Genomic DNA, 27,808 nt, shown 5'->3' on the forward strand with positions numbered 1-27,808 from the left:
ATCTTCAAAAGAGAGCCATCTGCGTATTGTCCCAGCCATGTAGTGCTTCTGGGTGTGAACGGAATTGGAGTTTATTTGAGAGCATTCACACAAAGAAGAGAAATAGGTTGACACAAAAGCGCCTCAATGATATTGTCTTCGTTTGGTACAACCTTTGCCTTTGCACTAGAAAGGTGGAGGGTGTTTCACATGAGGCCATTGACTTGGATGAAATTGTTCCGTTTGGTGATTGGACCATCAATGAACAAAATGATGGTGATGATGTCCTCCTTACCGAAGATCTTGTAGAAATAGAGAGAGGAGGAGCTCAAGAAGCAGAAGTAGCAGGATTGAATGAAATGGAGGATGAAGATGAGGATGAAGATGAAGACTTTGATTTTGAAGAAGAATCAACTCACCATTTAGATACCTCAACACCTACTGCTGCTACTACAAGCTCAAGGCTGAAAAATTGACCTATACTAGGAGAGCAAAGAGGAAGATGCAGTCTTCTCTTTAGTTTGTTGTTTTTCACATTTGAACATATCATTATTGTTAATGCATTAGTAGCTTCTGCAAGATAAGACTCTCCTAACTCATTAATCTCCTCTATTCTGTTATTAGCTTACTCATTCATGCTTTATGTTTATCAGACTATAACATTGATCATAATTATGATATTGATATTGGATAATGATGGATTAGATTGACGACCTACTTAACTATGTTAAGCGTCAATCTAAATGCTATCGAGCTAGTAACCCGATAGCATATTAATGTCGATTCATATATGAATCGGCATTAATATACTATCGGGGTATTAACCCGATAGCATATAATGCTAACAGTTATTGTTATTGTTTACTTTAAACCGATTCATTATCGGTGTGTTTATATTGATCCATTATCATTTGCTTTGACACCGATTCATTATCAAGTATGTTTATAGATCTGTTACCATTAACAATGATACCGATTCATTATCGGGCATGTTTATAGATCTGTTACCATTAACAATGATACCGATTCATTATCGGGTATGTTTATAGATCTGTTATCATTTACAATGATACCGATTAGTTATCAGGTATGTTTATAGATCTGTTATCATTTACACTAGCACCGATTAGTTATCATTATGGATCGGTTGATGGTTGTAAAAGTCACGACCAAGTGACATCTTGGTCGGACATGTCTAAAAGACATGTCCGATCAAGGTGCCACTTGATTGTGGCTATCTTACTATTTATACATCATTCAAAATAAAGGAGATGACATTGAAATCGATACATGTTCATCCTCCTTACCTGCAGCAAAAGAAAGATAACAATATTATTGTCATAGTTATAATATCAAAAATTTAAATACACTATCCTGCATATAACTTGTTCTTTAAATTGGAAATTGCAATAACATTTACATGGTATCAGAGCCAGGTTGATCGAACTTGAGGCTATTCAATTTCGTGAACAATTTAAGACGCAAGGTTATATACTACATCACATTTCTCCAATGGCTAGTGCTATCAGATTCGAAGACAGACTCGGAGGTGGCGATGATTTTTCAGCTTGGAAGTTTAGAATCCACATGATCTTAAAGGAGAACAAAGTGGATTCATTTGTTCAAACTAAAAATGACCAACCTGAAAATCAACCTGACAAAAAGGCATGGATTGAAGGAAACGAAAAAGCCATCAAAATAATAGTTGATGGGGTGAGAAACAACATAATGCCCATCATAAGAAAACATCAGACAGCCTATAAAATGTTCAAAGCACTTGAAAGCACATTTGAGATTTCGAATGCAAGTCAAACTCTGGCATTAAAACGAGAAATAAATCATATCACCATGAACAAGGGGGAGACAATCAATGCCTACTTTATGCGGATATCAACTCTAAGAGATGAACTAGCTACTCTGGATTACAAGATCAAAAGCAAAGAGTTAACACTCATTGCTCTAGATGGGTTGCCTAGTGGATGGAGTACATTCGTCCAAGGCATCAGTGCAAGGTCCAGATATCCTAAATTTGAAAGATTAAGAGACGATTGTCTCCAAGAAGAATCGAGATTGAACAAAATAGGAATGAAACATAAGAATATAGATGAAGACCTACAAGTCCTAAACACTAACTCCACCAAGCAAAACAAGAAAAGGCAGTTTAGAAAGAGAAAAGGCCGTCAAGGCAAGAATACTTCAAAGAAGGACTTATCTCACATCCAATGTTACAGATGTGATCAGTTCGGACACTATGTTGCAAAGTGCTCGGAAAGAACCAAGAAACATGCTACATTGGCCAAAGCAGAAAAGACTAAAGGGGAAGATGACTCCGAAAAATATGTATTCTACTCAGCACTCACAAGCCAAGCTTCTAACAAGATCAACTCATGGGTGATTGACAATGGCTCATCCAGGGACATCATAGGGTTTAGAGAAGTACTTGACTCCATGATAGAGGAGAGTAATGAGGAAGTAACCATCGGAGATGACTCCACACATCCAGTCAAAGGAATGGGAACCTGCACCATCAAATTGAAGACAGGCATATCCTTACGGCTCGAAGGAGTACTATATGTCCCAGGCATCAAAAGGAATCTAGTCTCTATATCGGCACTGGAAAATAACGGATACAGAGTGACATTCATGGACAACAGAGTATTGGCTTGGCCAAAGAACTCTTCCATCAAGAAGGCAAAGACCATTGGACAGAGACAGGGTTATTTGTATGAATTGTGCATAGAACCCAACCTAGCTCTATTCCATGAAGCCACTAATGCAAATGAAGTTTGACACAGAAGATTAGGCCATCTGAATTTTAGGACTTTATCTTCAATGGGAAACCTTGTCACATGTCTACCCAAGTTAAAGCAAGATGATTCAAGGCCATGCAAAGGATGTACCCTAGGTAAAATACCAAGGGTACATTCCAAAATAGTACTAGGAAAACTAGTAAAATTCTAGAGTTAATTCATTCTGATATATGCGGACCGATGTCCATATCCTCTCTAGGGGGATTCTTGTATTATGTAATATTTGTTGATGACTACTCTAGGAAGACTTGGATCTACTTTCTAAAAAGTAAAGAATCAGAAGAGATCCTCTCTAGGTTTAAAAAATTTAAATTACTAACTGAAAACCACTCAGGAAACAAAGTTAAAACCCAAAGAACTGACAATGGGGGAGAATACACATCAGATTCGTTTAAAGAATTTTGTAGAGATAATGAGATTAAGAGGGAGCTTACTATACCTTATAAGCCCCAACAAAATGGGGTAGCCGAAAGGAAAATAGGACTATAGTCGAAGCTGCCAAGGCCATGATTCTAGATCAAAACCTTAACTCAAATCTCTGGGCAGAAGCATCCAGCACCGTTGTATATATACAGAACAGATGCCCTCACTCCCATCTTGAAGACAAAACTCTTGAGGAAGTATTCATTAAAATTAAGTCAGATATCAGCCACCTTAGCATATTTGGGTGTCCTGTCTATATCCATGTACCTAAAGAAAAAGACTAAAACTAGAGCCTTCTGGAAAAAGAGGATTGCTTGTAGGATATAGTGAAACCTCCAAAGCCTACAAAATCTATGTACCTGGTCAAAGAAATATTGAACTAAGTAGGGATGTAATCTTTGAGGAGGACTTAGCCTTCAAAAGAGCTCAGAGCTTCATAGAACCTGAAATCTATGTTCCTACTTCTAACTTAGACGAGGATCCTGCTCCTGAGTTTCAGAGGGAGAATCTAGATGAAACTGAAAATGAAAATGAACACTCACCTAGAAATCTCAAGAAAAGACCACTATGGGCCACCAAAAACAATAGAAGAAGCTCAGAGGTTTGCTGCTCCTTCAAGAACCTTCAGAGAAAGCAAAAGGCCTAACAAATTCACTAGCTATGTTGATCTTATGAATGATCTATCTAAAAATGATGCAGATCCTAATCTCTACTATAAACAGAATAAAGGTGATATGCTTATATTGATTTTATATGACTTATTAATCACAGGAGAAGATCACCTTATAGATCAATGCAAGAAAGAGCTATCCAAAGAATTTGATATGAAGGACTTGGGATTCCTTCATTATTTCCTAGGGTTGGAAGTATGGCAGAATTCTGATAACATTGTTCTAAACCAACGCAAGTATACCTTGGACATCCTGAAAAGATTTGGAATGCTAAATTGCAGACCCATGACCGCTCCCATGGAAACCAATCTTCATAAACTTAAGGAAGCAGCAGCAGAATCACCCTCTACAGACCCCACTCTATACAGGCAGATGATTGGGTCTCTTATGTACCTGGTAAACACAAGGCCAGATATCTGCTATGCAGTAAATGCTTTGAGTTAGTTTATGTGTGAGCCAAAGGAGATACACTTGGTTGCAATAAAACACATTATGAGATATTTACAAGGCACCTTACGTCTTGGTCTCAAATATGAGAAAGTTGATCTTAATCTACACGGATTCACAGATTCAGATTGAGCTGGAAGTGTGACTGAGAGGAAAAGTACCTCTGGGTACTGCTTCAGTTTGGGATCAACCATGATATCCTGGATCAGCAAAAAGCAATCTTCTGTAGCACAAAGTTCCACCGAGGCCGAATACATTGCAGCCTCCATGGCTGCTCGAGAAGCAGTGTGGCTCAGGAAGTTGCTTGTGGGACTATTTGGTGAAACCCACTGTCATCCATTGTGACAACCAGAGCTGCATAAAGCTTTCTATGAATCCAGTATTTCATGACAGATCCAAGCATGTTGAGATTCCTTACCATTATGTGCAAGATATGGTAGACAAAAATGTGATCAAATTGGAATATGTTAGCACGGGAGATGAGACTGCAAATATTCTGACCAAACCACTTTCCAGAGTGAAGGTTGATCACTTCAGAAAAGGTTTAGGTATGATAGAAAGGTAATCTGCTTTAATAAGATGTTTAATGTGTAAACTTCTTTTGTCATGTTGGGACATTCTGGGTTTGACCCCCTGTGTTTATATCTAAGAGGTGACGATCTCTCAGATTATGAACACTTGTATGCAGACATCGTAAGGTGACGATCTTATGATTCTCAAACCAGTTATCATGTTGGATCTCTGGTATGTCATGGATGTGCCATGATGGTGTTGTGATAAAACATTTGTATAAAATGTTTGTGCACATATCACAATCTGGATAAGATGAGAATTTAACCATCCTCATATGTTTATGTTTAGGCAATATTGATATCACGTGTTTAGGTGATATCTTGTCATAATAAAATGATGAATCTTTTATATCACATGGTTGGGTGATACTCTATGTCACATACTTAGAGTGATGTTTTATATTTGCATCTTATGTCCTGATGGTACTTCATATCATATGTAAAGATGATATATATTCTTGGAGACTGACATTATGGAAAAGAAATGTGATGCAAGTTACTTTATCTATCTTCCAAAGCTAAGAGGGAGTGTTAATGCATTAGTAGCTTCTGCAAGATAAGACTCTCCTAACTCATTAATCTCCTCTATTCTGTTATTAGCTTACTCATTCATGCTTTATGTTTATCAGACTATAACATTGATCATAATTATGATATTGATATTGGATAATGATGGATTAGATTGACGACCTACTTAACTATGTTAAGCGTCAATCTAAATGCTATAGGGCTAGTAACCCGATAGCATATTAATGTCGATTCATATATGAATCGGCATTAATATACTATCGGGGTATTAACCCGATAGCATATAATGCTAACAGTTATTGTTATTGTTTACTTTAAACCGATTCATTATCGGTGTGTTTATATTGATCCATTATCATTTGCTTTGACACCGATTCATTATCAGGTAAGTTTATAGATCTGTTACCATTAACAATGATACCGATTCATTATCGGGTATGTTTATAGATTTGTTACCATTAACAATGATACCGATTCATTATCGGGTATGTTTATAGATCTGTTATCATTTACACTAGCACCGATTAGTTATCATTATGGATCGGTTGATGGTTGTAAAAGTCACGACCAAGTGACATCTTGCTGGGACATGTGTAAAAGACATGTCCGATCAAGATGCCACTTGATCGTGGCTATCTTACTATTTATACATCATTCAAAATAAAGGAGATGACATTGAAATCAATACATGTTCATCCTCTTTACCTGCAGCAAAAGAAAGATAACAATATTATTGTCATAGTTATAATATCAAAAATTTAAATACACTGTCCTGCATATAACTTGTTCTTTGATTTGGAAATTGCAATAACATTTACAATTATATGTAATTTTGTAAACATTTATAAATTTATGCTGCTGTTATACATTTTAAACTTTGAAACTATGAGTATGAATCATGAAATTTCAAATATTGAGTGTTTGGAGCAGAGAAACGGGAATCGCCCAAAATCGTCGAGTTTGGGCGATTCCCAAGTCGAGTTGCCCTCCTCGAGTTTGCCCGGCTTGGACTTGGACAAGTCCAGAGGGTCAAACTCGGCAAAATCGCCAACTCAGCAAAATCGCCCAAACTCGCGAGTCCCGAAAGCTAGACTCAGCCGGCGTTGGGCATAGTGAAAGTGAAAAAAAAAACACAATTTAAAAGGTTTTTTTATGATGTTTTTTTTGGGTTTATTATGCCATGCCCCTAAAAGTGAACTTCATTTCATTCATTTGGCAAAATAGGAGGATAAAAAAGAGTTGTGAAGAGGAACAAGGGTTCATTGTAGAAAAACCAGCAAGGAGGAAGCTCAAGATTTCATCCATTCATCACATTGGGGCTGCATTGTACTTTGATTTGGTACATCAAGAGTTGGAAAAGAAGAGTTTGCAGCTCATTTCAAGCTTGTTGTAAGAGGTAAGTCTGATTTTTTGAGTTTTTTTTGTTTCTTGTAAGCAAAAATTTCATTTTCTATTCATTTCATTTGAAAGTTTTACATTTTTTTCCTAAATCTTTTGTATATAGGGTTGTATGTAGGGTTTGTAATTTTTTTTTTTTTAAAGTATGGTTTGAAATTTTGATCAAAACCTACATTTCTTTTTTTTTAAATTACAAACCCTACCAAGGTTTATTTGAAAAAAAAATGTACAATGAGAATGAATGCACAAATTCTCAAATATTAATTTTTTTTGTATTTGTAATGTCTGATTGCAGCAACCTTCACTTTCTTATTTGCCTCAATTTTCACAAAACTATCATACAATGTCTTCTTCTAGACCCCCACATAGAAAGAACCCCACTTGGAAATTTAATGAAGATTTTCCTGGGCAAAAAAAAAGGGCAGACAAAGTGTAGGTTTTCCAAAACAATATTCCATGGAGGCATTTATAGATTGAAATACCATATTGCTGGTGTACATGGCCATGATGTCAAGCGATGCCCAGGTGCAACTATTGAGGCTAGACACGAGTGCTATGTAATGGTTGAAGCACTTGAAAACAAAAAGGAAATGGCAAAGAAGCAAAAGGAACATTTTGCGGCTATTGGAAGTGGAACAGCTTTAGGTTGTTTTGGAGGGCCTTCTTCCATGCCTCCATATCGTCCCACTCACCATGCTACTACTAGCACTTCTACTTCTGCAGGTGGTAGTGTCAGTGCTCATGTTCCTTGCACTGCCAATGGTAGTGGAAGTGTTAGCATTGGACCTAGAATTCGTAAATCTAGGTTGGATTCCTTCTTTGAGCCTCGCTCTACTCCTGGGTCCCAATAGTCGCTTGAGGGCATGGGTTGGAACAAGGAGGTCCATGATGCCACTAAAATGGCAGTTGGCAGGTTTTGGGTCTACAACAGTGTTCCATTCTTTGCAGCCAGGTGAATATTTTATGTTTGATTGTTTTAATATTTATAGTTTGATTCTTTGTTTCATTTTTTGTCATACATAGTACATACTTAACTTATCTCATTTAATTTATTTGTGACAGGTCTCCTTACTGGCAAGAAATGGTTGATGCCCTTACCATATGCGGGGCAGGGTTCAAAGCCCCTTCTGAATCTGTTTTAAGGGGACCAATTTTGACTGAATTAGTGCATGACGTGAAGAGGCAATTACCTGATCAACGCCAAATATGGAGTACTAATGGTTGCACCATCATGACTGATGGTTGGGCGGATAGGAGAAATAGAACTCTCCTTAATTTTCTTGTTTCTTCCGCAAGTGATTGATTAATTTTAATTTGATTTAGTCATTGATTTTTTATTTTTCATTTAATGATCATTGATCTTGCTTTATTTTTTATTTCAGGGGGCATTGTTTTCATCAAGTCCATTGATGCCTCCGCACATTGCAAAAATGCTACATTCCTGTGTGAGAAAATAGAGGAGTTGATTGATGAGGTGGGTAAGGAGATGAGAGCAGGTATCATCCCATTTGGGAAATCATTGATAGGAGATGGCATAACCAGCTTCACAGGCCCATCCATGCTTCATCATATTATCTGAATCCGGCATTCCATTTCAGCCCTACTTTCAAGGCTAATGAGGAGGTTCTTAGTGGGTTGTATTCAGTCATGGAGAGGATGGCACCTGATGCTTGTTCTCAGATCGAACTTATGCAAGAGTTACAGTTGTTTTGCAATGCTCAAGGGGAGAACTTCTCTTGTACTATCTACAAAGAAAGTAGGACATCTATGATGCCAGGCAAAAATTTAAAATACATTCTAACTTCTAAGGCATAATTTTAATTTTGTTATATATTGTTAAGTGAGTCCACTAATTTTTTTTATTTTACTCATTTCAAATTCAAATAATTGGTGGAGCTTTTTTGGCCCAAAGACACCAAATCTTTAGAAGTTGGCCATTTGCATTTTGAGCCAACCATGCAGCGCATCTGGTTGTGAGCACAATCGGAGTATGTTTGAGCACATACACTCCAAGAGGCGCTTTAGATTATCTGTGGAGAGGATGAACGATCTTGTCTTTGCTCACTGTGCCACTGAGACAGAACCTGTCTTTAGTGATGACGACATTGATTGGGTCGACCAGGCAGATGCAGAGGCTGAAGTTGTATCCATGGCAAAGGAACAGAGAGCACAAGTAGAGAGAGGCACAACAGAGCCAAAGCCAGACAGTGACACAAATATTTCTAATGTTGGTGAGGGTGGCATGGTGTAACGAGGAGAAGCTATGGTTGTCGAGTCATCCAAGACCTACCTTAGACGCCTTCGCAGGGGGCCGAGGCCAAGGGATGTAGGCTCCTCTGAGGCTACCCCTACCGCTGAGCCATAGGCTTGTAGTTGTTTTTACTTTTGGTATTTGTATGGAACATTTGATCATATTATGACATGGATATTTTATTCCATTAGTTTTGTAATATTGTATACATTTGACAATATTTATATATCTATGTTTGTTATTTCCTTCAGCTAAAATTTGCGTTTATGCTTATGTGATTGATGTATACTTGTGTATGTAATCAAATTAGCTTCTATTTGATGATGTTATTGTGTCTTTAAGGTGTATTTGTTTTTTTTGATCGGTAATATTTATGATTTTATTAAATATAACTAAAACAGTACATCAATAGGAAAAAACCATCAACCACCAAAAATCCACCCATAGTCCACCAAACCACCCTACAAAAAAATTGATATTCTCAAACCAATATCTTGCACAAACCCTACCCCACAGCTACTAGAAAGAAATTGTCCATATACATCAAGCCAAACTTAATTTGGCATATACTATTCAAACAGAAATTAACTGAAAGCTACGATTTTCAAAAAAATAGCAAAAAAGATAGTGGTACCAAGAGGTACCTCGGTCCGCCATGTCTTCATCTTTCTTTCATCACCTCTGCAGTAATCGGTGCACTCGAAGCGTCCCCATCCCTGAATGCTCCACAGACCGCTCCGATATCCAGCTCATTTTGCCTTGCCAATTCCGCTAAGAGGCACCTGGTAATCGGCTGCTTCCTCCGTACCTCATCCACCATCCTAGCTTCCTCCCTTGCCTGCCTGATAATTTCCTCCAACTCCATAATTTGAATGTATTTTCAATCCTTCCCACCCTCTCTTCGCATCATCACAGAATCTGGCTTTAACCTCTTCACGGCGTCACAGGAAGGGAATCTTCATGTGTCTACTCCGAACCTTTGCTTGCTCCTCTGGAATGCCTTCAAAGACATTAAAACCCCACCCCAGGACCACCCACTCCAACAAAGATTCCAAATTAAGAAGGTAGTCTCTCGGCACTATCATCGTCATCACCTTTCTGACCTCCTCACAGGAATAGCCCAAATCGAGCCCCCACGCCATAATTAAAGAGTATATGTCCACCCTCGATTGGTATTTGTGGCCAATGACAGCCACCTCCTCTCCAAGAACCAATTGACTAGCTCTCAAAAACAGGGGGTCTCTCGCCAAAAACATGTTTTCTAGCTGTTTAATAGGAACTGGACCCCAAAAGGCAGGCATTAACTCAGAAGATTTGAGGGTGAAATTAGCTTCTATGCTGAAAGCCACAAAAAACCGTCGAACTCTGCAGAAAATTCGTTATCACCACCACCAACTACACTCATCCACCACATTGAATGAGCGTAAATTCCTTTTCTAACTATTAATGAGGCTCGCACAACATCCGCCGCCATTGCAGAAGCATTCGGCATTAATTGCCCATAAAGCTCGATCCAACCTTGGCACATTAACATAGGTGGAAACCCCATTTCTCACATTTCAAGTATGCAATGGTACTGTACTTAGCAGGCCCTCTTAACTCCATTGAACATTGTTGTCATTACCATCCCACCACCTCACCTCTCCCTTGGAAAGCTCACTTTCCACGTTAGACAAGACGTCAGCAATGACATTTCCACTTCTCCTTACATGAGAAATACAAAAATCTTGAAAAGATTTTAATTTTGCACAGATTAGGGTGATGAACTTATTCAATTTCCAGCTCAGGGTTACACCTTTCATAATAGCATTAACCACCACTTGGAATCTCCCTCCAAGTGGACTTTCGAAGCCTTCATATTCACTACCAAATCAGTTGCTAACAAAGCCGCTTGCACCTCTGCGTCATTGTTAGTGCCATCTTGTAGTCTTTTTGCACCTTTGAAGAGAACCTTCCCTTCAGCATCATAGGCCACACATCCCGCTCCAGAGGTACCCGGATTACCCCTTGAAGCCCCATCGAAATTAATCTTAACCCAGCCCTACTCAAGTTTTGACCAAATCTCCTCCTTAATACCTAGATCTATGCAAGAAGGATTAATCCTAGGGAACCCATGAACGGGTCAAAAGGGTTTATGGTAACCAGTGAGAATCGAACCAAAGTTGATGCGTAGCATCAGGATCATTAGCCTAACACTACGCCTCACGACTCGCCTTCATACCAACTCGGCTACTCATGCACCCTTAAAAGGGTTTATGGTAACCAATAAGAATCGAACCGGAGTTGATGCGTAGCATCGGGATCATTAGCCTAACACTACACCTCACGACTCGCCTTCACACCAACTCGGCTACTCATGCACCCTTAAAAGGGTTTATGGTAACCAGTGAAAATCGAGCCAAAGTTGATGCGTAGCACCGAGATCATTAGCCTAACACTACACCTCATGACTCACCTTCACACCACCTCGGCTACTCATGCATCATTCCTCTTTAAGGTGTATTTAATAAAGGGTGATTGAAACAAGTTTTAAATCCTTAAAAATCTCTAAATTTCTTGACTTTTTCACTTTGTCGAGTCCAGCCGAGTTTCGACTTCGAGTCCCGAGTCTCGAGACGAGTAAGCCTCACCAAGTCAAGTCCGAGTCTCGAGTCCCGAGTCCCCTTTCTTTGGTTTGTAGATCATATGACATGTGTAATATTCAATTATGGCTCTTATAGTCTCTAAATGCATTAATTTCTTTTTGTTTTTTTGTAAAACTACGGTTTCTTTTTTTTTGCCAAGTCCTTTCACGAATTTTTGCCCAAACCGAGTCCAAGTCCAATTTTTAGGCTGTTGTGTCCATGGTGAGTCCGAGTCCTCAAACTTTGGTAATAAGTACCACCTCACGCTACAATTTCCATGTTTATCATCATAATAACAGTCCTAAACTTCTACTAGTAAATCTGTCTTCATGCCTTATTTACGGTTAGTGACTATCATATGTCCATAGTTACTTAAAATGTGCCTTCTAGTCCTCTAGAAGCTAATCAAGTATTATTTTATCCTTGTTTTGATTTAATTAATGAAGTGAGATATGCCATTACAGCTGTTAGTTGTACACCTTTCATTAGGATGCACTTAATAGGTGTACGATAATGAGTGTCTCTGCTAGCTGGATAAGGCCTAGCAGATACCCAAAAAGGGGCCAAAAAAGTTGATTATAGCTATATTTACAGGAGTATACCTTATCATAGATGCTGATTTATAATGATGCCAGTAATAAGTACACCTCACACCACAATTTCCATCTTTATCATCATCATAACAGTTCTAAACTTCTAAAAGTAAATCTGACTTCATGCCTTATTTACGATTAGTCACCTAACTCATGTTGATTGAATAGTTAGTTCTTTAGTTAAAACAAATTATTATTTCATTATTGAATGTTTATAATAATTAGCTGGATGACTAGAACCTAATCAAGTATTCTGTCCTCCAAATTTTGCCTTTATAAAGTGATTAATCGTAAGATTAAATTCTTGCAGTACATTGACAGTTAATGCTATGTATGAAATCAATTGACCTTGAAAAACAACGACACTTACTGTTCTTTATCAGATCTCCGATAAACTCATAAATTTATTCCCATATGCTTAACTCAGCATAGTTTGATCTCCAACTCTTACATGTCCAAACTTTTCAAATTATGTCAACATATTCTGGGTTGGACAAAAAGCATTTCAATACTTACATTAACAAGCATCCATGGCAAAGAAAATCATTAAGGTCAACTACATATTCGTTAACTTCAATTGGTCCTTCATGATAAGTATCAGTATATTGGAAGAAAGAATAACAAAAATGATTATAAATATAATGTTTAGTTTCTGAAGATCTGCAGTAATGCAGAAAACAATAAGGAAAATATTCATCGAGTTGCAAAATTAATGTAGTAGGCCATTCATCACTTAATTACAATCCATTTAACAAGCCCAATGAAATAAAATGTATGCCATATAAGAGAAAATAAGATGAAAGATATTTACATCAGTGTCTGGTGTCCATTTTAAAACAGATGAAAGAATTCCAGGTTCCGTAACAATTCGGAATCCTGATTCAGTAAATCCCTTTCTTGCATCTGATGAAATCCTGCGTTGTATGCGCTCAAGTTGATTGTGTAAGCATTTAGGAATCCGTGAAGCGGGATATACATCCACTTGGCCAGGATCTCTAAGAATATTTTCTCCAAACCTAAAAGTGTAATAGCATTCATAGTTAGAAGGTGACATAGATATCCAAACATCAACCATGCAATTTGAATAAGAAACACTTAGCATCAGCTTATACAAAGATATAAATTCACTAAAAACATAAAAAATTATATTGTTCGATGACAAACTCATCCTCTCTGTCAATTCCAACATTTTTATATATCCACATTGTTGTGCTGTGCACACACTCCCCGTCTCCGACAGGGACTCTCTCTCCTTTTTTTTGCCTTGCTAGCATGAGAGAGAAAGATTGTATCAAAATCTCCGGTGAGTGTGATGGGAATCAAGGGGTGAGAGCCTAAGAGTCCAAGTCTAACCCAAGCATAGCATCTAGCAGAGAGCTTGAGGACTCAGATGTTTTAAGGTGATGATTTCAGGTCTGAGGTAGAATTTGCAGCAAACCATCCCAAGATCTGAATTTTCTGATTTCCACCATGCAAGAGAGGCCAAACTTGGTCCAAAGGGACTCCGAGAAATCCTAAGAATTCTGCAATGCCTAAGTTTTAAGTGGCAAGTTCGGTGGTTGAGTGCTGAATAGGATTAGACCTTCAATCCTAAAAAAATTCCTAACCCCGAATTTTAGCCCGAGTTTGCAGAATCAGCTAATGATGGGGTCAAAATCCAAGACATTTAAAGTTCAATCCAGGATAGGGGCAATCCTTGTCATAGTTGTGAAGGTATCAAAGTCTTTTCATGAGCACAAACGAAGGTTGCAGCTTAAGATTCAGTGCTTTGAGCTCAAAAGATCAGAATAAGTGTATTCCCAGAGGCTTCCTAACCCCTAACTTCAGCCCAAAGTTCTGACCCAAAGTCTGAAACTCGGTACTAGCACTACAAAGCAGATTAGACCTTGTTCCTAAAGTTGTTTCTATCACCAAAGTTTAGTCTGAACTTTCACCTTTCACTTTGTAAATTCAGTAGTCACATTCCCTACAGCATTCCTAAGCCCGAGTTTGTTTCTCAATTCAGATTTTGCAGTCACAAAGTGAAGATTCGGGTCACAAACCTTGACAATAGGGTTGTAGATTAGGAAAATGATGAACAGCATGAAATCCATATGCTTAGAAGGCTAGAAGCCAAAGAGGACAGACTGAGAACAATGTATGAATTCCTTGAAACCTGAGTTGCAGTCTGAAATTCAGTCCTAGCACTGAAAATGGGAACTAGCATTGTTCCCGAACATGTTCCTATTGTGACGTATTCACACATCGCCCCATTGCAAATGGGGACCCCCTTTGTTTTTTGCTTTATGGGGTTTGTTTCTAGGTCTTTTAGGGTTTTGTCTATTAGCCTTTGCATGCTGAGTGTTGCCAGAGGGATCACTAAGTTAGCAGGCTCTGTTTTAACTAAAGGTGAGACAGTGGATGCTCCGGGTTAGGGTCATCTTTGAAAGTCTTCCTTAGGACAAAGTTTTGCTCTTGTTGCTAATTGTGTCTTGTTTGAGTTTGAGGAGGTCAATGAAGCTTGGTGAGTGAATATCCTCTTTGAAGGTCTGAGTTAGGTCAAGTTGGTGAGTGATGAAGTCTGGAAGGTCATCCTAATCTTCAAATGTCCTAAAATTTGGCTAAGTCTGGAATGTCATCCTAATCCTGAAATTTGACTAAGTCTGGAAAAAGGAAGAATCCTCCAAAAACTAGATTTTGCATTATAAACCTGGAGGTCTGAAACCACTCTCAAACATCCTGACAGTATATATGGAATATAACTTTAAGTATAAGAACTTCTTTCTTATACTTAAATGTTATATTCCATATATGAATCCTGACGGAGAGACCAAAATGTCAAATTTCAGTCCTAACCCTTCCAAAGGGTCCAAAGCGAAATTCTCCATAAGACATTCTACTTTGACCCAAACTTAGAACTAACTCATCCCCAAGCATTATTGAGGGCAAAACACTTCTTTGGATGAAGAAATGTGAGAAATGAAGTCAAGATTTGAGCCTAAATGTGAATTTCGCTCTTGACCCTTCCAAAGGGTCCAGAGTGAAATTCTCCCTAGACACTATTTTCTCCCTTGTTTGGGCTAACATCCTTGTTCCTTGGACATGGTGGGGGTAGATTGATATGTTCTTGCCTCAGGAAGTGATTGAAAGCATTGAGGAATGAAGATTTTGACCTAAGACGTGGATTTAGCTCCTGACCCTTCCAAAGGGTCAAGAGCGAAATTCATATTTCCTCTATTTTGCTCTTTAACTTGACCAAGTTTGGAACTTCTAAGGCATGGTTTGGAAGACTTGTATGCATATTTGCCTTGGAGAGGAGGTTTGAGGCGATGAAATGATGGAAATCAACCTAGAAGGAGAATTTCGCTCCTGACCCTTCCAAAGGGTCCAGAGCGAAATCCTCAATTTGACCTTCTTTTTTGCCTTAAGCCCTAGGTTGACCTTGTCTTGAGCTAGTTTGATGGTGGATTGCCTTGATTATGGTGAAAGGAGCTTGAAATTGATCAAGTTTGAGGGAGAATTAGATGAATGAAGTGGAAAATCAACCAAGAATGAGGATTTCACTCCTGACCCTTCCAAAGGGTCCAAGGCAAAATCCGAAATAGGTCGTGTCCCTGGCCAGGATTCTTAGCGAAATTCTCCTTTCTAGCCATTTTGAGGGTCAAGCAAGTTTTGTCATGTTGAGAGAGGGATCCAAAAATGAAAGTCCAAGTATGAAAAGTGAAAAGAGTAGACTTAGGTGAAGGAAAACAAGCAAGTCGAGAATTTCGCTCCTGACCCTTCCAAAGGGTCCAGAGCGAAATTCCCCAAAACCTCTCTTTTCTCTTAAATTTATGCCAAGACAAGTGTGGGTCAGGGTGAACTACGATTGGAGATGTCCTTGGTCGTGACTTTGAGTTGCTAGTAATCAACAAATTTGAAGGAATGGAGCAAAAATTAGGATTTTGCTCCTAACCCTTCCAAAGGGTCTAGAGCGAAATTCCCAAAATCCTTCTTTTCCTTCCATTTTGTGTCAAGCTAAGTGTAGATCAAGGTAGATTGAGCTTGGAAGGACCCCTAGGCATGCCTTTCAATTGATTGTGGCCACTAATGATCAAGATTTTGAGCTTAAACTAGGATTTCGCTCCTGACCCTTCCAAAGGGTCCAGGGCGAAATCCTAAATAGGTCATGTCCCTGGTCAGGATTCTTAGCGAAATTCTCCTTTCTAGCCATTTTGAGGGTCAAGCAAGTTTTGTCATGTTGAGAGAGGGATCCAAAAATGAAAGTCCGAGTATGAAAAGTGAAAAGAGTAGACTTAGGTGAAGGAAAACAAGCAAGTCAAGAATTTCGCTCCTGACCCTTCCAAAGGATCCAAAGCGAAATTCTCCAAAACCTCTCTTTTCTCTCAAATTTATGCCAAGACAAGTGTGGGTCAAGGTGAACTACGATTGGAGATGTCCTTGGTCGTGACTTTGAGTTGCTAGTAATCAACAAATTTGAAGGAATTGAGCAAAAACTAGGATTTCGCTCCTGACCCTTCCAAAGGGTCCAGAGCGAAATTCCCAAAATCCCTCTTTTCCTTCCATTTTGTGTCAAGCTAAGTGTAGATCAAGGTAGTTTGAGCTTGGAAGGACCCCTAGGCATGCCTTTCAATTGATTGTGGCCACCAATGATCAAGATTTTGAGCTTAAACTAGGATTTCGCTCCTGACCCTTCCAAAGGGTCTAGGGCGAAATCCTAAATAGGTCATGTCCCTGGCCAGGATTCTAAGCGAAATTCTCCTTTCTAGCCATTTTGAGGGTCAAGCAAGTTTTGTCATGTTGAGAGAGGAATCCAAAAATGAAAGTCCAGGTACGAAAAGTGAAAAGAGTAGACTTAGGTGAAGGAAAACAAGCAAGTCAAGAATTTCGCTCCTGACCCTTCCAAAGGGTCCAAAGCGAAATTCTCGATTTCACGTAATTTGCTCATGATGAAGGTCAAGAGATGGATTCCCAAGCCTTGCTGGAGAGAAGACTAGTGTATGCTTGCCTTGGAAGACATTTTGGAGTGGAGAAGTGATAGAAGTTGAGCCTAAGCAAGAATTTCGCTCCTGACCCTTTCGGAGGGTCCAGAGCGAAATTCCTAAGTGGTCTAATATTTTGCCTAGCTCCTTGAGCAAAACCTATTCCTTGGCAATTTTGGAGGTGAATGACTTGATCTTGGTGAAGTAATGTTGAAAATGAGGTCAGATGGAGCAACTTTGTCAAAATTCGCTCCTGACCCTTCCAAAGGGTCCAGAGCGAAATTTTTATAGGGCCTTTCCCCGGAGAGGATATTGAACGAAATTCCATTTTGATGTCTTCTCATTAATTATTTAAGGTGGAAAATGCTATGTTGAAATGAATATGTTATATGTGCTTAATCATCCTTGGTTTATTTTGCAGATGGGAGGAGACCAAGCCAGGACAAGGACGACCTATTCTAGTCCATCCTCATCAAGGACATTCCAAAGGCACAAAGATGGACTCAAGGTGTTTTGAAATGTAGGAAAACTACAGGTGTTCAAGAAGTTGCCAAAACCTGCACTTTGCCACGCTAAGGGACCACATGATGACAAAGAAAGGCTTTGCTAGCACTTCAGGGCGAGATATGCTACTGGAGAAGGAAGACTTGACAATAAGGAAGCCTCATCAAGCAAAGGAAGTACATCATTCATCACGTCAGAGACAGAAAAGGATCAACCAAGTCACAAGTGTTAGACAAGGTGGCATCCCATTCATCATTCCTCCGATCGGATTGGTCCACCTCAACATGACCAGATTCAATGTACCTAATTTATCGGAGGCGGCACAAACTTCGGTGTACCTACCCCTGCTTCCTATTGGTCCTCGCTCCAGGAATGTAATTTTCTAATTGGCTAAGAAAGTTTGTTGTAACAAAGCCTAATTAGGGTTTCTATCTTGTAATCCTAGCCATTGGTTCTAAGTCAATTAGAGTCATCAATTTGTAAAGGGTTCTCTATATAAAGCCCTAGCTCCTCATTTGTAAAGGGTAAATAGTGAATATTTAACAGAGAATAGTTAATAGTGAATAGTCAGCGAGTAGGAAATAGTTAGAGTAGAGTAGAAAGAGAAGGCAAAGATTGTTGCCAAGATATTGTTGCAAAAGAATTGTAAACTTCATTGAAGAAATGGTGACTTGTATGGGTCGATTCAACAATTTGCATGGTCTCTATACTTCTCAAATTTGATTTCATGTTATTAGGTGAATGGAAGAAATTTGTATGATCAACGGTGAAATTCGTATATACATACTATTAGCGGTTTGTTGATTTCAAACTTGCCTTGCGTAGTCACTTGGAATCATTCAGCTTAAGCTTAACTTCAATTATCGTTTCTTCATTGATATGCATCAACCTGACGGTGTCCATGCTTGTAGCAGTGATCTAAACATCATAAAGCTTTCCTCAGAAGATCGCACTAATCTTGTGGAGATGATCCTAGGATGTCAAAGCAAGACTTAGTTAGAATTTCATCAAAGGTCATTCATTGCTCTTACGTTCTTAGTGTTAGAAATAGATCCCGTTCCAACCCTTATCCTTTTTTCCTTTTTTTTCAAAATCAAGGGCCGGTGAAATTCCACGTTCTAGTAATATCCAAAGCAAATCAGACGTTCAGGTCGTCGAAAGTAAGTCCCCTTGTGATTCTAGCAAAATCACATCGTACCGCAAAGAGCTTATCCACACATAAAGAACCTACATATCAGAACCTTGGAGTTACTCTGACTGATCCTTCAGCGAGATCTTCAGCAATCGGAAAACTTTGTTCAAGAGAGGATAAGGTACCTTTAGGTATTTTATTCTGTGTTTGGTCGTGTACAAAAGACACATCAACAGTTCCCAACTCCGAACTTCAGCCCAAAATTCTGACCACACCCTTCAAGTTTGGTGTTTGCATGAGGAATCGGGGTTGGACATTGTCCCTAAAAGACATTCCATGTACCGAATTTATTCAGAGTTTGATCTAAGGCCTAAGACAAGGGAGTCTCGAGCAAGGTTGGAACAAATGCAACTCAGAATTTCTGTTTTGAGCACTAAAAATCAGACAAAGCACTAATCCAAAATACATTCCTAACACCGAAGTTTTCCACTAAATTCAAGTTCCATCAAATGTTCAATGGTTGAGTGCTGAATGGGATAAAGCCTTAATCCCAAAAGGTTTCCTAACTCTGAGGTTGGGCTGGATTTCGCTTTTCTCCTTGCAAGTTTGGTACATACATCCAAAAGCTGATTAAGGCTTGTTCACAAAAGCCTTCCTAAGACTGAAGTCGATACCGAGTTTGCCCCCAAACTCTGATTTCTCTCCAAAATTCAGTAGTTGCACAGGAGATCAGAATAAGCTTAATCCAAGGAGCCCTCCTAACTCCGAGGTTAGGTCCGATTTTTGCCTATTCTCTCCAAACTTCAGTTGTAGCACTAAAAATCAGTTGTGGCCTTATTCCTAAAGACTTCCTTATGCCGAGTTTGATCCTTGGCTCTTCCTTAATCCCTTTCCCAAGGCCAAAGGGACCCTCTTAGACATGATTACAGAATGATGTTCAATATGATTAAAATGTTACCCTTACATCAAAAGGGGCAAAACTCCAATGAATGTGATGGTAATCAAGGTGAGAGTGATGAATGAATGACTAAATGAAAATATGATTAATCCTTGGATTTACTTGTCCATGCAAGTTGAAGGACTCAACGAAGGCAATGTCAAGATGCTTGAGACAAAGGGAGGTTCTACAACATTATGATCCGGAGCACCAATTGAAGATAGGATCGTGATAAAGCCAAAGGACGAAATCAAGGTCAAAACCCACGACAATGCCAATGATGAACGTGCTATAGAGCTCAAGATAAAACATGAAGGTGAAGGACCACAATCAAAATGCAGAATGACCAAGGTGGTGCCATTCCCAAGACCCTGGAAGATAGTAACACAACACAAAAATGCTACAAGGGCATGCAAAAATGGAGAATGAACAGCTGGAGATGACAAGAATTTGAATTTATTGTAAAATGGCAATTATTTTATTGTAAAATGACAACTTTTGGGCCCAATTTAATGCAATTCAAGAAGGGGCCAGAAGTTAGTTGTTCACCTAGCTACCAAGTTTGTCTTCTTGTGTCTTGAGCCCCATGAACTTTTGTCTTTTAGTGGGATTAATTGGAAGGCGTGGGAAGGTACTTGAAAGGTGGTTGAAGGTTGTTGAGGCCATTGACTAAAAGTTGCTACAGTTTTTGAAGGTCAAATTTGGGCCATTGAATGGATTGAATCCTGGCCATTGATTCAAAATGTAAAATCTATAAAAGGTCAATGCCTCTCTTTGTAGAATGGTTAGAAAAGTTAGAAGTTAGAGGTAGGTAGAAAAATTAGGAGTAGAAGTTAGAAATAGGAGTAGAAAAGGAATTGCTGAGCAAAAAATGTTGTAATGGTAATTCAAGCGAATGAATAGAACATTGAAGCATGGTGTTTTTCCATTTGCCTTCACCTTTTTGCATGGTTTCTTTTCATCAAAATCAGTTAGATTTCAATGATTTTACTGGTGAAGCGTGAAGATATTGATCGGCTTCTGGTTCATACCATTGGAGATTTGCTGCCTATAAGTCTTTATGCATGGTTAGTCTAGGCCTTTTATTGTTGTTAGTTCAATTGTGAATGTCCATTTTAGGTTGCGCCAGAATTGGGTACTTAATGTATGTTGATAGTCTGAAAATCCTTTTACTTTTTCCTTTAAAGATTGCATTGTTTTTGTGGCATTGTGAGTTTATCTCTGGTTAAGCAGGAATCACTTTCATGTGAAGTCTATCTATCTATAGCACTAGCCATTACTATCATTGCCCCTAGATTCTTTGAACCCTATCCTTTTGTTGTTTATTTAATCAATTTGAAAATTAAAGCATCAACCAGAATGCTATATCAGATGCATAAGTCCCCTTGAGATTACCAAAAAATCACATTAGGCTGAGTTATTGTAATGTGCCCGTTTTCATATTCTCTAGCAGTGCAGTTGTCGTTGAAACTTTGGGTTTGTGTCAGCATGATCCAAGGGGCGTTTTGGTATTTCCAATGAGCTCAGATGGTTTAGAGGAGTTAAATGACGCTTTCAGATGTTATTTTCGACTTCTGATTTAAGCTCCAAGATTCTTGGAGAGAGCGTCTATTTTTAGTTAGTCACCCAGTCAAGCTCATTTATCATCTTTGAACATCGAGATCACTCTTGTGCTGTTAGATTTCGATTTTGATGCTTTTCAGCCGTTTTTGCAAGTCGGGTGTACTATTGGCTATAATTTAATTAAATTTACTAAGGTTGCTATTTTAATTAAAATTGTTTAATGAGCACCTTAGTGTTATAGCTCATTAGAACCAGGATGAGAAGTTTTATATCTTGGGCGCATAAAACAGTGACCTTGTGTGTCAAATTATCATTATATTAATGAAAAGGTCATTTTTGGAGCAACAAGGAAGTTTAAATTATTAAAATGACATTATTATAATGTCAACTTTAAATTATAATATAAAGTTGCTTTTGAAGGGAAAATGAAATAAAATAAAGCATTTCTCTCAAAAAAGGAAAAGGCTATTATAGAAGGAGGAAAAACAAAATTGGAATTCATTCTAGAGTTTATTTGATTTCACTTGTTTTGGAAAACTATCTCTTGGATCATCTTCTAGGACAAAAACCCTTAGAGATATTGCGAGACTTGGACAGAAACCCAAGATCGCTTAGGGAGGGATTCATCATGGAAATCCATTGGAGCTATATTACATTTTCAAATCAGATTTGGAACTACATTGCACCACAGATTTTCATATCAGTTTGAAGGAAAGTTGTTTCATCAACTAGGGTTTGAAGTCTGTTTGCATGTTGAAGCATATTCAGTCAGATTTGGAGGTTATTAAGGCCCACATTTGATCGATAATCATTTTGCTAGGGTTTGGAGGAAGGATTGACTGGTTTTTGGAAGGCATTGGTGATTGGCATCATTTTCGTATTGGCAGATTTGTTTCAAACCTCTTTAATTTTTATACCAGACTGCTGCTCTTAGAGCTGGGTGGCTTTTTGTTATTTACTTCACATGTTTGGCACCTAGGGTTTCAACGCCCATTTCCAACCCTGGCTGCCAACTTTGGACGAAGATTGGGAACTGTTTTGAGGCTACCATAAGCTTCAGATTGTGCTCAAGAAATTATAAACTGTTTGACCAAATATCTCATTATTGCTTTGTGAAATTGAGATGCAAATGTAATTGATTTCAAGTTCCAGCCTGATAAAAATTAGAATTTAATAATTGTTTACATCTATTTATCATTCCCTGAATGGTACATGAATGCATTGGAACTTGATACAATACACCTAACAATGAAGATGTTCACCAAAACTAAGGCCAAACTTTGAAATCTTTATCTCTGCATACAAGAAACATTGCAACACAAATCTAGTCATTTGCTATTCTGAATGGCAAAATTGGGCAATATTCGTTTGGGGATATTTCAGTTATCCTAAGCTTAGTCATGACCTGACATTAGAAACCTTAAGGTTACTTTGTTTGAACAGTCAGAAGGCATGCAAAGTTCCCTTATTCAAGAGAGAATAGGATAGGCTCTATGCATTCTATTCTGTGCTGACAGAAGTGCTGAATTTCCCCATCAACACACATAACATTAATAATATTCTTACAATACTCCACAATGCAGTCAAATGAATGATGAGCTCCATTGGTGGTATCATGTTAGCATGATAGACTTTGAAAATGATTACTAAGGTTGATCACTAATAGTATTAAATTAATAATTAACCAAAACTAAAATTCCTTGAAATGCATAACAAATATATATATATATGGTTGAAAATACTTTATTTGATGTAGCTGGCAGCCCGATTGATGCATGAGAACTGAGAACTCGATGATGATATCATATGTACAAGAGACCATCTTGTGACTAAAAAGCTAAACTGCATCTACATAAGTTAATCATAAGCAACCAGCGCAATTAGAGATAGAAATCAAACTGAAGCTCATTTTCTATTTGCCAAATTAGATAGAACAAATCTAGATATGAGCAATCAAAATAATCCAATTGCGTGAAGTTAAAAAATATTCAGTTAAACTAAAAATAATTAGTCTATTTGACTGGTGCATCCCTCACAGTCCAGCAAATCTAGTCAAAGACTTCATAATTAAAATAAGCCTTGGTAAATTATCTCGCTAACAGTCCACAAAACTAATTGTTACTCCAAACAAACAAGAAAGGTTCATTTGTCAAGTTTTAAACTTCTCCATCTCCTGTAAATATGAAAGCAACTAGCTATATTAAGTTTCATCATCCTTGATGTTGATTTTTGCAGAGATGTCATATTAATATATTGTGCCAGTTCCTTACTTCACTGTTCATATAGAAACCATTTGTCAAATGTTTTGTGCAATAACTAACAAAAATAAACAAATAATGGTTGAACAATATATATTGACTGAATTATATTCCCATTACCTCAAACTTACAGCCCAAAACATTGAAGCATTACAGAACATAGATATGAAGAAATAGAAACATCTTAGTCGAAAGGGATGCCAAAATTCAAAAAAGGACAGTATTCAACAATACAATGAAAAAGGATGAAACTTAATTTTCTTTAAAAGTGTCCACCTCTACATTGGCATAAACCTTTCTTTGACAGTTCCAAGATTTGATCCTAAGTTTAATCAGAGAGATTATTGATGTTTATTAACCTCTTTACTAACTACTCAAGTTAACAGCTTAAAAATGTGAATTAGATGTGGAATGAGGATTTCAAGTTTTCTCTTTTTAATTACAGAATGTCTACCATTACAATGGCATACAATTATTTCTATGAATCCAGAACAATAGATGATAAATTACTAGTAAATAAACAAGCAAGTTACTGAGATCTTTTTAGCCACTACATGTATAAATCACCTCATTGTGCAATAATCAACACTGGGCAGTTGGCTGAGTTAATGGTTTAAAAAATATGTATTACATTTGAGATTTGTAGATTGTATAATACTTACTCCCTTCCTAGCTGTGTTATTGTAAGGTTAAGCTCGTTTACTCGTTCCAGCTTCTCTGCATATCCAAAGCTTCAGAGTCAACAAAAAACATAAGATTTTAATAGCCAGGAAACTTAAAATACAGCACTCCATTCTCACTTTTACAGAGATGTATGCCACCCTTCTCAAAGTCAATACGTAGAGTTTTTGCTGCTCGCTGTGCCTCCTCTGTCTTTAAACAACCTTGCTGTTCTGATTTGACCACCGCGTTGTATAGCATATGGTTTGTGTTTAGGTACTGTACATGAAGTAAAACAAAGTTTTAGCAATGGAAGATAAGCAGTATACTTCAGACGCTAGGCCCAAATTGTAAAGCACTTGGCTTGTAATTAGGTAATATACACTAGGAAAACATTGGCAATAAAAAATAAATTGTAGTATCTTTTGAATTTAAAATATAGGAAGTTCAATTTTAGGAAAAGGTTCAGCCAGATTTTATTTATTCAGACAAGAACAAACAGGTAGACAATGGAAGCATAGCCTTCAAAGACAACCATTATAATTACTCCATTGCACCACCTATATGCTAGTCGTCCTCCATTATAGGATAATTGAATGTTCAACTCCAAAATTTCCAAAGTGACTATGATCTCTATTCTGACAAGAACAAACAGGTAGACAATAGAAGCATAGCCTTCAAATATAACCATTATAATTACTCCATTGCACCACCTATATGCTAGCCCTCCTCCATTATAGGATAACTGAATGTTCAACTCTGGGTTTTACCATTAGCACAGTAAGTTTGGGCTGAGGTCTATTGAGAAATTAAACTGAGGAACACTTGAAAGGACAGTGGCCATCCCCATAGCCTATAGCCAATAACATTTATTTTTTAAGATTTTCATATGATCATATTAGCTTTATGGCCATGATGGGAATTACCCAGGAGCATGGGATGAACTGATCTCATGCATAGAGTCCAGATCCCATAGTGTTGATGTGTTTTTCATGCACATACGAACACAGAATAAAATACCAAGGTATCTTATCCTCTCTTGAACAAAGTTTCCCCGAATGCTGAAGATTTTGCCTAAGGATCAATCGAGGCAACTCCAAGGTTCTTATATGTAGGGTCTCTACGTGTGGATAAGCTCAATTTGGTCCGATGTGATTATGCTAGAATCATAAGGGGACTTACATTCGAATGCCTGAGCGTCTGATTTGCTGGAACTCAAGTCCTATCTACTAGCTGGAAGATAAAGAAACATCAAAAGATAAAGGGTTTAGAGAATCTATTCTAGGACCTAGAATGTAAGAATATAGATGAACGACTAGGTGGAGTCCTACTGGGCTAGGTCTCACAATCAAATTGAACAATTCAACACCAGCTCAGTGCGATCTTCTAGGGTCGTTCTGAAGATGTTCAAATCATTACTTCAAACACTGATCATCATTCAAGTTAATGCATGAACAATCGACGTGTAACGACTTGAGATTAAACTCATTCTATGCCAGTTGACCACGCAGGGCGCACTTACAATCAACAAGAGGCTAGTGGTTTGGACTAGGCGGATTCCACGCGAGTGCATTTAGTAACTTCTTTCATTCAATCTAATTATTTACCATCTAAGAATGAAGATTCAACAAGAGACCATGCATATTGCAAAGAAACAACACACTTCACCATAACTTCAATGAAAAATGGAGTTCATTTACAATCAAGGCAACAATTCCTTGCCTTCTCTTCCTAATCTACTCCAATTGCTATTCTATTCGCTATTCTACCGACTATTAATTATCAACTCATTATTAACCTTTACAAATGAAGAGCTAGAGCTTTATATAGAGAGCTCTTTACATTTCAATGGCTCTGATTGATTTAGAATGAATGGCTAGGATTACAAGATGAAAACCCTAATTAGGGTTTGTTACAACAAACTCCTTTAGCCAATGAAATAATTACATTCAATATTTATGAGCCAATAGGAAATCAAGGTAGGTGCCTCAAAGTTTGTGCATCACTGGTAAGTCAGGTACATTGAATCTGGACACGCTGAGGTGGAGTTGTCTGACTGGAGGAACAATGACTGGGATGCCACCTTGTCTAGTACTTGCTCTGTGATGACCTTGGTCAATCCTCCTTTGTCTTTGATGCACTTGATGAGTGGCGCACCTTTCCTTGGCTCTCCTGTGTTTGATGAAGCCTCCTTCCTGGTCAAGTCACTCCTCCTCTGGTAGCTCATATCGCCTTGAAATGTTTATAAGATCTTTCTACTTGAAATCCTGTGATTTCTCCATGTAGTAGAATGAGGTCTTTGAGGATGGTTAGCTTTACTGTTTGAACACTTGAAGTCTTCCAACACTTTAGAAGCACCTTTAGTCCTCCCTCACGCATTTGAAGTGTCCTTGATAATGATGAAACTTGAAGAGGTCGCCCTTGTCCTGGCCTGATCTCCCTCGAACTTGATTTTGTTGATCTACAAAACAAACAAAAGATGATTAAGTATACATAATATATTCATTCTGACATAGCATTTCTTACCTTAAATCATCAACAAGAAGACATTAAGATCAGTTTTGCTCGAGTACCCTCTGGAAGGACAGGCCCTATAATGAAATTCGCTTTAGACCCTCTTCAAGGACAGGACCTATAATGAAATTCGCTCTGGACCCTCTGGAAGGGTCAGGAGCAAATTTCTTCCTTTAGGTTGATTTCTTCCTTCCTTTCACTTCAATTTGCATTGATTTTCACCTTTCAATCTCTCTCTCATGAAGACATCACTTATTTGACCCCCAAAATGGCCTAAAAGAAGGATTTTGCTTTGGACCTTGGGAAAGGTACAGGCCTCAAGAAAAATTTGCTTTGGACCCTTTGGAAGGGTCAAGAGCGAAATTTGCATTTTACTCAATCTTCCTTCATAGAACTTCATCTCTCACCCTCACCTTATCAACATCAAGTCACTTGCCTCCAAAATTGCTTAGAGATGGGTTTTCCTCAAGGGCCTAGGCGAAACATTAGACCTTCTAGGAATTTCACTTTGGACCCTTTGGAAGGGTCAAGAGCGAAATTTGCATTTTAGCTCAAATTTCATCATCTCTTTGCCTCAAATCACTTCTCAAGGCAAGAATACATCAATCTTCCCTCAACTATGCCATAGGAACCAAGATCTTAGTCTCAACAATGAGCAAAATAGAGGTTTTAGAAAATTTCAGTTTGGACCCTTTGGAAGGATCTGGAGCGAAATTTGCATTCTTGGCTTAAATTCATCATTGCCTTCACCTCAATTCACTTCTTAAGGCAAGAATATATCAATCCCCCCTCAACCATGTCCTAGGAACAGAAGCTTTGATTTAAACGAGGAAATATGTGTTTTTAGGAGAACTCGCTCTAGACCCTTTGGAAGGCTCGGGAGTGAAATTCTTCCAAGGCCCAATTTCTTCATCCATTCATCCTTTCTTTGTCTTGAATTTAACTTACTACACCTCCTCCCATCACCATCAAGTCAATTTTCT

The 27,808-nt window shown here is 38.2% G+C and overlaps 1 protein-coding gene across 1 annotated transcript in view; it reads right to left on the reverse strand.

Moving 5' to 3' along the window:
- Positions 1–27,808, reverse strand: part of LOC131027784 (mitochondrial intermediate peptidase, mitochondrial) — a 200,883-nt gene that overhangs the window by 117,445 nt on the left and 55,630 nt on the right. The window contains exons 5-7 of the mRNA XM_057957872.2: positions 24,452–24,590; positions 24,314–24,368; positions 13,108–13,312 (exon numbers count right to left, since the gene is read on the reverse strand). Of these exons, the coding sequence (XP_057813855.2) occupies positions 13,108–13,312; positions 24,314–24,368; positions 24,452–24,590 (399 nt within the window). The remainder of the gene's footprint in view (positions 1–13,107; positions 13,313–24,313; positions 24,369–24,451; positions 24,591–27,808) is intronic.

Source organism: Cryptomeria japonica, chromosome 4, assembly GCF_030272615.1.
Source record: "Cryptomeria japonica chromosome 4, Sugi_1.0, whole genome shotgun sequence".
Taxonomy (NCBI): domain Eukaryota; kingdom Viridiplantae; phylum Streptophyta; class Pinopsida; order Cupressales; family Cupressaceae; genus Cryptomeria; species Cryptomeria japonica.